The following is a 10524-nucleotide window of genomic DNA, read 5'->3' as shown; positions in this document are numbered from 1 at the left end:
TCCTCTGGAGGAAGGAGAGCACTAGGTAGGTGGTCAGGGCTGACAGGCTGTGCAGGGACTGCAGGACAGCCACGAGCCAGCAGGTCTCCCTGACCGCACTCCCAACGGCCACTTAAAGCAGCACAAAGGGGGCTCTGAGTACAGCTTCCTCACCACAGTGAGCCCCATTCATTCTCCCTGGGACACCAGCAACCACCCTGGCGCCTGGGCCAACGGCAGGCCTGGCCCTGACAAGCCGTCTGTGCCATAGCAACAGACACTCTCTGATTCAGCCTCCCAGGTCTCAGTCCATGTGCCTGCCTATCTACCACGGTCAGCCTGGCCCGGCCCACTGTCCTCCTTGCCCACAGAGCCAGGGCTTGCTGAGGGCTGCAGTGTGTTGGCCAGAGACTTCTCCCGTGATGTAGGGGTGACTATAACCCCCCATTTCAGAGATAAGGAAACCAAGGTCCAGAGAAGCCACCAAGCACAGCAGTTGCAGAGCTGGTCTGGCCAGAAAGCCAGCACTGGACTAGACAGCTGATGCCACAGCCTAGGTCATTAGTCCAAGTCACACACGGTAACTGTCTCCCGGGAGAGAAGCCAGGGGGTCTACACTTCCACTGGGAAGACCCTCAACTCTTTCCAGGCTATAGGTTTCCCCCGTACCCCATCTTCTGACAATAACCTGGAGAGGGAAGGAGGTACCAACCCAGGAGTCTGCTCCGGAATCCCCAGTTCCAGTGAACGTTTATAAGCTGCCTTGGTCCTGGTGTTTTGTCACAAGAACGGAAAAGTAAGATAATGGTCTAGAAACTTCCTCCCTTGGCCATTGAGCAATGGCCCACGCAGGCCTACATAAACAGGACCCTGCTGCCGTTACCTAGTAGGGCTGGGTCCCCTTCTCTCTCAGGACCTTGGGGTCCTCTTTACCACATCAAGAGAGTCGGCCTAACCTCTCTCTTCCACCAGCACTGCCCTGACAGGAGGCTGAGGCCCAGGGGGCTAGGAAAGTCATCTTCCAGTGCTCTGTTGTTGGAGCAGCAGCATCCAGCCCCAAGTGACTGGGCTCTGGGGACCAGACTCCGATGGAGGATGCAGGACAGGACCCATTTGTCCTGGACTGCACACCTCACAGGCCTGCTCACCAGCTGCGGGGCCAAGTGGGCTGTCTGTACACACGTAATCCCAGTACTCGGAGGAGCGAATTTGAGAGCAGGCTGGGCTACGTCAGATTTGTTTAATTTTTACATATTTTAAAATCTCAAAACAGCAACGGCTGTCCACTCTGGGCTGCTGGGGTAGAGAAGAACTTGCTTAGCGAGTGGATGACCCAGGATCACATCCCACACACAGAAGAAGCAAAGGGAGACCTAGGGCTGCGAAGTCTCAGGCAGATGGCTGTGTGTCTTGTTATATCTTAAAGAGAGTCACTGAGGCTGCAGAGGTGGCAGCCTTCAGAACTACATTTGACCTTGTGGCTCCCTAGGCTCAACATGAGCTGCTCCCCCCCCCCCCCCCCCCCCCCCCGCCCAGCCCTCCCACTACAGGTGTACATGAGGGTTTCATTTCCTTACATTTGTTCTGTGTGGGCGCAGAACTCGCGTGCATGCGCGCATGCGCGCACGCGGGTACACACGTTTGTGTTTGCAGAGCCTGTATATTACTGGAAAGACAAATTGTAACCCAGTGTGTGTGCCACCAACTCTCGCTGTGATCTGGGGAGGTGCCTTTACATCTCTGTGCCTCAGTTTCCCCATCTCTGCCCAAAGGATGTGAAAGACCTGTTCTCACCTGCCTCTGCTGATGTGGACAGGGACCATCATGCCTAAGCAGGTACTGACTTTATGCCTGGCTCTGTCCAGATGTGCTGGCTACCGCGATGCTAGCACATCCTGCTCACCAAAAGGAAACTGGCAGGTGAATCTTCTCATCTGTGATCACGCACACAGCGACAAAGTAGCCATTCACCGCCACTTTATCTCCTGGGTACCAAGGCTTAGAATGAACTGTCCAGACATGGGCCTGTCTCCTGGACTTTTCATCCTGTGGGCCAGGCCCCCTGACAGCTGTTGGCAGGTCCCCAGTGGCCCCCAGCCTAGTGGGCTGTGTTCCCAGAGCCTGTGGTTTGTTCCTTAGGCCTTCCAAGTCCCATGGGTTTGTGGTGTGCCCCCTGCCCCTGCTGCTGGCTGAGGAGGCCCTCAGGGGCTGGACTGGGGAGGCCCCAGCCCCCGCCCCCTGTGGAGAGGGTGGGAGGGTGGGGCTGTGGGAGTTTCTCTAGTTTAAAAATACACAGAGGAAGCGAGTGAGAGGGCAAGAGAAAGGGGAAGGGGTGCGGGGGAGGCCCATCAACCTTGATGCCTGGAGCCTGGAACAGCCACATGTTAGCAAGCCAGGGGCTTTGCACAGCCCGCCAAGATGACAGAGATGCCCAAAAAAACCAGCAAAAAGTTCAGTGAGTACAGACTGTCCACCGACCCTCCATCTCTTCAGCTTGGCCTCTCGGCATCTGCTTCTTAGCGCTGTCTTTCTCTTTCTGTCCATCTCTGCCTCTCTCCAGAGTGCTACTGTCTGCTCCTGCTGTGGCCTGGGGTGTCTCTCCATCTCTGTCTCTGTGTCTGTCTTTCCATTTCTGTCTTTCCCTCCCTCTCCCTTCACTTCTGCTTCCCTCTCGCTACAGCCAGCGCCTCGCCTTTCCATCTTCCGTACCATCCTGCCTCCTCTCTGTCCTTGAGGCTGTGCAGGGAGAGACCCCCCCCCCCCACATACTCCATGTGACAGAACCTAGCTTAACTTGAGGTCTAGGGGGATCTTTAGAGAGTGACTGGATCTGAGGACCATGGATGCTACTATGGTTTTTGTTTGTTGGTTTGGTTGGGGTTTTTTTGCTTGTTTGGTTTGGTTTTTCAAGACAGGGTTTTTCTGTGTAGCCTTGGCTGTCCTGGACTTGCTTTGTAGACCAGGCTGGCCTTGAACTCACAGCGATCCGCCTGCCTCTGCCTCCCAAGTGCTGGGATTAAAGGCGTGCGCCACCACGGCCTGGCTACGGATGCTGTGTTATGTTCCCACCGGTAGTGAGGCTGGGAGCTACCAGCACCAAGTTCCTGGGTGAGCTACACCCATCCGCTGCTATTTCTTTCTCTAGGTCCATCCATTTGGGACCCCAAACTTCTGTCCTCTGACTCCTCTGACCTTCCAGCACTGTGTGTGTGTGTGTGTGTGTGTGTGTGTGTCTGTCTGTCTGTCTGTCTGTCTGTCTGTGTCTGTGCACATACACACAGGGACTGCGTCTCAAAGATGAAGATACACACATCTGTAATCCTAGCACTCAGAGGGCAGATGAAACCAGGTTACAGAGTGAGACACTGTCTCATACAAACACACAAAGCAAACAAACAAAACCCTTAGTACTGAGAAAGGAGGTGATCGGTGGCTCTTCTGCTAGAGACTAGTGAAATCTCTGTCCTAGATGAACCTGCTAGAAGGAGGGCAGGAGCCAGCACTGTCGGGGCTGGGACCAGGGGCACCGGGCAGGAAAGAATCCTGAGGTCCAGAGCCCTGTGATTCCACTCAGGCTCTGAGAGGTCTCACTGTGGACTGTAGGCACACCCCTTCCACTCTCTGGGTCCCGGATTCTGTCCTTGTCACATGTGAGCATTGAGCTTATGTTCCGTTAGGGGTGTGGGTACCTGAGGATGCAGAGGAGGCCGGGGAGGTAGAAATGCCAGTGTTTTTTGCCTTTGCTCAAGTCATCTGGAGGCCCTACGGAAGTCAGAGAAGGGACAGTCCCACAGCCTGGGGGCAGAGCGCAGGAGCGATCAAACAGAATGTACTTCCGTCCCTGCTGGAAGATGGTATCTCGGGAGCCCTGCCTGTGGAGTTTGTAACATGGGTTCAGGCTACAGGGAGGAGAGAAACACACATAGACAGGATGGAGCCCGCAATCCTCAGGCTGGCAGCCTTACCCATCTCCTTTCAACCTAGATGTGTCACGGGTTGCTTTGCATGCTACTCCTTACACACACACACACACACACACACACACACACACACACGCACACACACACCCCCCATACACACATATACACGCACATATACACACACCATACACACATATACACACATACCATACGCACATACACGCACACACACACCATACACACATACACACACACATACCATACACACATACACATTCACACATACACCACACACACTCACACATATACAACATACACAAACACATACATCACAGACACCACACACATTCCATACATACTCACAACACACACACACACACACACACACACACACACACTGGTCTAGGCTTTGGGGTAAGCTGTGGAACCTCAGACCATTCATTTCACTCTGAATGTCAATTTCCTTATCTGGAAATCAGGATGTTATGCATATGTTAAAAATTCACACTGTCCAAGAAGTAAGAGGAATTTTTAGTCATCATTGTCATCTTAATTTTTTTTTTTTTTGGGTTTTTTGAGACAGGGTCTCTCTGTGTAGCCTTGGCCATCCTGGACTCACTTTGTAGACCAGGCTGGCCTCGAAATCACAGCGATCCACCTGCCTCTGCCTCCCGAGTGCTGGGATTAAAGGCGTGCGCCACCACGCCCGGCTTGTCATCTTAATTTTTGATATCTCTTTTTGAGGATATTTTGTATGCCACACAGCACACAAAGCAAAAGCATGTTATTTACAACCTTTGCATGTGTGTCCATGTCCAGGTATGTGTGAGTGGGCATGTTCAGATACAACCTCAGGTGTCTTCTTTGATGCCTTGCCATCTTTTTTTTTTTTTTTTTTTTTTTTTTTTTTTTTGGTTTTTTGAGACAGGGTTTCTCTGTGTAGCCTTGGCCATCCTGGACTCACTTTGTAGACCAGGCTGGCCTCGAACTCACAGTGATCCACCTGCCTCTGCCTCCCGAGTGCTGGGATTAAAGGCGCGCGCCACCACACCCGGCCTTTTTTTTTTTTTTTTTTTTTTTTTTTTTTTTTTTTAAAGATTTATTTATTTATTAAGTAGAGAGCATTTTGCCTGCATGTACACCTGCGTACCACAAGAGGACACCAGATCTCATTATAGATGTTTGTGAGCCATCATGTGGTTGCTGGGAATCGAACTCAGGACCTTTGGGAGAACAGGCTGTGTTCTTAACCTCTGAGCCATCCCTCCAGCACGCCATCTTATTTTTAAAACAGAGATCTCTAAAATTTGTTTTTGTTTTTGTTTGGTTTGGTTTTCCTGAGACAGGGTCTCTCTGTGTAGCCTTGGCTGCCCTGGACTCACTTTGTAGACCAGGTAAAATTTGTATTTTTTAAAACATTATATTACCAGGGCTAATGGTGGCACACACCTTTAATCTCAGCACTTGGAAGGCAGAGGCAGGCAGATCACTGTGAGTCTGAGGCCAGTCTGGTCTGCAGAGCGAGTTCCAGGACAGCCAAGGCTTCACAGAGAAACCCTGTCTTGAAAAACCAAAACCAAAAAACAATATCCTCATTTGTCTTCATATCTGTCTGTACACCACGTGTGTATAGTCCCCATGGATGTCAGATGCCAGGAGAGGGCATTGGATCTCCTGGACGTGGAGGTACAGGGGGTTGTCAGACAAAACATGTGGGTCCTGGGGAATGAATCCAGGTCCTCTTAACCGCTGAGCCATCTCTCCAGCCTCAGTGTTATTTATTTTTTTAAAGATTTACTTTGTGGTGTGTGTGTTGGTGTGGGGAGGGGGAGGGGTATAATCACAGAGGCCAGAAAGGGGCACTGGGCTCCTTGGAGCTGAGAGGGTCTCACCTGACAGGGGTGCTGAGAGCTTCACTCCAGTCCCCTCACACAGCAGGAAGGCCCCTCTCACCTTCTGAATCACTTCTCCAACTCCTCTGTCTTCTTGTTGTTGTTTGTTTTGGTTTTTTTGTTTGCTTGTTTGTTTTGTTTTGGGATTTTTTTGAGACAGGGTTTCTCTGTGTAGCCTTGGCTGTCCTGGACTCACTTTGTAGACCAGGCTGGCCTTGAACTCACAGCGATGCGCCTGCCTGCCTCTGCCTCCCGAGTGCTGGGATTAAAGGTGTGCGTCACCACCACAGCCTGGCTTGTGTGTCTGGCATTTTTCAGGGTCCTCTTCCTAGCCCTTTAACTTACATGCTTTTCTCCACGCCTCTTGCTGCTTGTAGGGGGAGGCACTAGATATAATCCTTGGTTTACTGATGTGGGTGAGAGAGCTCAGAGACATCTGATGATGTGCCCTGAGGCCACACAGCTAGAATGTGGAAGAAAGGTCTGGATTCAGGGCTGTGGCTGCAAAGTCGCACATTATCCCACTCCTGGGAGTGTAGGGATGAACTGGGGGAAGTGGGGGTGTGCAACAGGGGGAGCCCTTGCTGCTTTTAACAGAAGATGAGTCTGATTTCCAGCGCCCACTGTGAGCCACTCACAACCACCTGGGAACTCCCTCTTCTGGCATCCAAGGGTACCACATCCAGGATGCATGCACCCTGCTTCCACATCCATGCGAGTAATTGAGAATTGACCTGAGCTTTGTACGCTCACTGTGTAGACCTGAGTGATTTAGTCGCTCTGACGTTGCCATTAATCCGTTTCCTCTCCTCCTCTCTTGCCAGAGTTCTTCAAGTTCAAGGGCCTTGGGAGCCTTTCCAATCTCCCTCGGTCCTTTTCTCTGAGACGGTCGTCAGCCCCCATTAGTCCCCAGTCTCATGTGGAGCCTGACACTTTTGAAACCACCCAGGACGACATGGTGACTGTCCCAAAGAGTCCTCCCGCCTATGCTCGCTCCAGTGACATGTACAGCCACATGGGCACCATGCCTCGCTCTAACATCAAGAAGGCTTGGAAACAACAGACTAGCCGGAAGGCCCAGGAGGTCAGCCTTGAGTCGCAGCCGGTGCCTGGAGGGCTGCCAGACCCACCACCAGGCTTAGAGGCAGCCAAAGAGGCAGAGGAGGAAACTGAGGTTCCACTGAAGGACACCCCAGGAGCGGGACCCACACCTCCTGCAGTAGAAGCTGACCCTATGAGGAAGCCTGAAGATTCTACAGTAGACAAAAAGGAAGAGCAAATCCCTGGGGATGTGCGCCCAGAAAGGTAGGTGCCAACCGGGGCAGGGAAGGCAGGACGTGCACAGATGTCTTCTTTTTTTTTTTTTTTTTTTTTTTTTTCCCGGTTTTTCGAGACAGGGTTTCTCTGTGTAGCTTTGGCCATCCTGGACTCACTTTGTAGACCAGGCTGGCCTCGAACTCACAGCGATCCGCCTGCCTCTGCCTCCCGAGTGCTGGGATTAAAGGCGTGCGCCACCACGCCCGGCCAGATGTCTTCTTAATATCTCTAGCTGGTTCAGTTCCAGCGCAAACATCTGAACTGAAAATACGAGGCCAGGGCCTAGAGAGTGGTACACCCTGCAGTCCCAGCACGGAGGCAGCTGAGGCTGGGGGACTGCTATGAGTTTGAGGTCAGCCTGAACTTCAGAATGAGATCCTGTCTCAAAACAAAACAGGAAATAAAATAAAAAGGAAATAAAGCAAATGAGTGAGCTGGGTATGTAGGTCAGTTGGTAGAGTGCTTGCCTAGCACCCTGGGGTTAACCCCCAATCTTAGGTTGGGTTTCTACTGCTGCTACGAAACGCCATGACCAAAAAGCAACTTGGGAGGAAAGGGTTTGCTTGGCTTACACTTCCACGTAGCTGTTCATCACTGAAGGGAGTCAGGACAGGAACTCAAGCAGGGCAGGAACTTGGAGGCAGGAGCTGATGCAGAGGACATGGAGGAGTGCTGCCGTCTGACTTGCTCCTTATGCCTTGCTCAGCCTTCTTATAGAACCCGTGACACCAGCCCAGAGTGGGGCACCACCCACATTGGAATGTGCCCTCCCCCATCAATCACTAATTAAGAAAAAGTTCGGGCTGGAGAGATGGCTGAGTGGTTTAGAGCACCGCCTGCCCTTCCAGAGGTCCTGAGTTCAATTCCCAGCAACCACATGGTGGCTCACAACCATCTATAATGTGATCTGATGCCTTCTTCTGCAGATGAAGTGCTCATATACAATAAATAATAAATCATTTTTTAAAAGGCTCTACAGGCTTGCTTTCAGCCCCATTTTTGTTTTTTGAAGACAAGGTTTCGCTGCTGTCTAAGAACTCACTCTGTAGACCAGGCTGACCTCAAACTCACAGGCCTGCGTCTGCCTCTCTAGTGCTGGGACTAAAATGGCCTGGCCTACAGCCTGATTGCATGGAAGCATTTTCTTAATCGAGGTTCCCTCCTCTCAGCTGATTTTAGCTTGTGTCAAGTTGACATCATAATAAAACTATTTATTCAGCACAGTCCCTGCTACCATATTGGTTGGTGTGGTGGCACGTGGGAGCTGAAAGCCAGAGGGCCTGAAGTTCAGGGTGATTCTTGGCTTTATATGCAGCTCTTCCAGGCCAGCCTGGAACACATGGAGGGAAGGGTGGGAGCAATGAACAGTGCAGGAGACGGAACACCCAAGAGCTGCCAACCCACTAGGCACTGCGGAACAAATTCTCAAAAGCCAGCTGGAGAGCTACTGTGTCTGCAGCAGATAAGGAAACAGGCTCAGGGCGGAGATGTCATCTTCCCTAGCCAGGTACCTGTCAAATCGCAGCGCTCACTCCAGCCATCAGCTCAGTGCCTTCAGTTCTGGGGGCCAGCATGGCCGATGCCTGGTCTAGAAAGCCACTTGTCAATGGATAGAGATGAATGCTGCCAACTGGCAACCTAAGTTTGGTCCCCAGTACTCCATCAAAAGTTCAGTTCCCACTGGGAGGTGGTGATGCACACTTTTAATCCCAGCACTCGGGAGGCAGAGGCAGGCGGATCGCTGTGAGTTCGAGGCCAGTCTGGTCTACAAAGTGAGTCCAGGACAGCCAAGGCTACACAGAGAAACCCTGTCTTTGAAAAACAAAAACAAAAACAAACAAACAAATACAAAGTTTGATTCCCAATGGTGAATTGAGAGAACTGGCACATGGTGGCATGTGCACCTACACACACACACACACACACACACACAAACACACACACACACACACACACACAAACACACACATACACATACACACACACACACACACACACACACATCCTAAAAACAGTGGTAAAATTGACAACTCATTGAGCACTTTATTATTTTTTGTTTTGTTTTCGTTCTTTCTTATATTTATTTATTTATTTATTTTTGCTTTCCTTCTCGTCCTTCTCTTCCTCCTCTTCCTTCTTCTTCCTTTTGTTTTGTTTTGGTTTTTGGTCTTTTGAGACAGGGTCTCTCTGTGTAGCCTTGGCTGTCCTAGACTTGCTTTCTTGGCTGTCCTAGACTTGCTTTGTAGACCAGGCTGACCCCGAACTCACAGAGATCCTCCTGCTCCAGCCTCCAGCACTCATTGAACGCTTTTTAAAATGCTGTTGTTGGGCTGGAGAAATGGCTCAGAGGTTAGGGGCTTACAGAGGTCCTGAGTTCAATTCCCAGACACCATATGGTGGCTCACAACCACCTATAATGTGATCTGATGCCCTCTTCTGTCCTGCAGGTGTACATGCAGGCAGAGCACTGTGTACATAATAATAAATCACTCAGTCTTTTAAAAAATGCTATTGTTGGGGCTGGAGAGATGGTTCGGCAGTTAAGAGCACTGTCTGCTCTTCCAGAGGTTCTGAGTTCAATTCCCAGTGACCGCATGGTGGCTCACAACCATTGCATGCAGATAGAGCACTTATACATAAAATAAATACGTCTTTGAAAAATGCTATTATTGCCAGGCGTGGTGGCTCACGCCTTTAATCCTCAGCACTCGGGAGGCAGAGGCAGGTGGATGGCTGTGAGTTCGAGGCCAGCCTGGTCTACAAAGCTAGTCCAGGACTACCAAGGCTAACACAGAGAGACCCTGTCTCAAAAAACAAACAAACAAACAAACAAAAAACAAAGCAAACAGCAACAACAACAAAAGCTATTGTTGAGAGTTGTGGCAGATGCCCTTATTCCCAGCACTCAAGAAATGCACTCACAAAGATCAGCAGTTCAAAGTCAGCCTGGGCTACACAGTCTTACACAGTTTGTTTGTTTGGTTGGTTGGTTTTTGCCTGTGTTTTGATAAGAAAACAGAGTCAGCCAAAGCTGCCCCACGTGGAGGTCAGATCTGAGCACTGCATTCATACACTGGTGGTCACCTTCTAAACTCCAGGGTTGCGGACTTCACCCCTCTCAACTCCAGCCAGAGGAGACTCCAGCTTTGCGAACTTCTGAGCCTTTACTCAAACCAAAGAAGTAGATGTGATAAACAAAAGTGACGTGCAGCCAGTGTGAGGCCTTTCTCAGCAGCTTTTCCCCAGAATACCAAACTTGGCTTCTGTGTAGCCAGGTTCAGACCCTGTCATCAAGTCCAGACCCCAGTTTGGGGCAACAGAAGTTTGTTTCTTTGTTTGTTTAGACAAGGTCTCACTTTGTAGCCCTGGCTGTCCTGGAACTTGCTCTGTAGACCAGGCTGGCCTTGAACTCACAG

At 50.8% G+C, this 10524-nt stretch overlaps 1 protein-coding gene across 1 annotated transcript; it reads left to right on the top strand.

Annotated features, from left to right (window-relative positions):
* The first annotated feature begins 2285 nt into the window (after positions 1 to 2285).
* Positions 2286 to 7137, top strand: LOC127206873 (SH2 domain-containing protein 3C-like). Its single transcript, XM_051166169.1, has 2 exons — positions 2286 to 2434; positions 6616 to 7137. Exons 1-2 carry the CDS (start codon positions 2398 to 2400, stop codon positions 7098 to 7100), a joined length of 522 nt encoding a protein of 173 aa, XP_051022126.1. The 5' UTR covers positions 2286 to 2397; the 3' UTR covers positions 7101 to 7137.
* The last annotated feature ends 3387 nt before the right edge of the window (positions 7138 to 10524 follow it).

This window comes from Acomys russatus, chromosome 24 (genome assembly GCF_903995435.1).
Source record: "Acomys russatus chromosome 24, mAcoRus1.1, whole genome shotgun sequence".
Classification (NCBI taxonomy): domain Eukaryota; kingdom Metazoa; phylum Chordata; class Mammalia; order Rodentia; family Muridae; genus Acomys; species Acomys russatus.
Note: the sequence above shows the minus strand (reverse complement) of the source record. Positions and strands in the feature narration are given on the sequence as shown.

Bases quoted from the DNA above. Each gene is read 5' to 3' on its own strand.
- LOC127206873 (XM_051166169.1), top strand. From the start codon at position 2,398: ATGACAGAGATGCCCAAAAAAACCAGCAAAAAGTTCA. The intron at 2,435-6,615 runs GTGAGTACAGAC...CTCTCTTGCCAG, and splicing joins AAAAACCAGCAAAAAGTTCA to AGTTCTTCAAGTTCAAGGGC.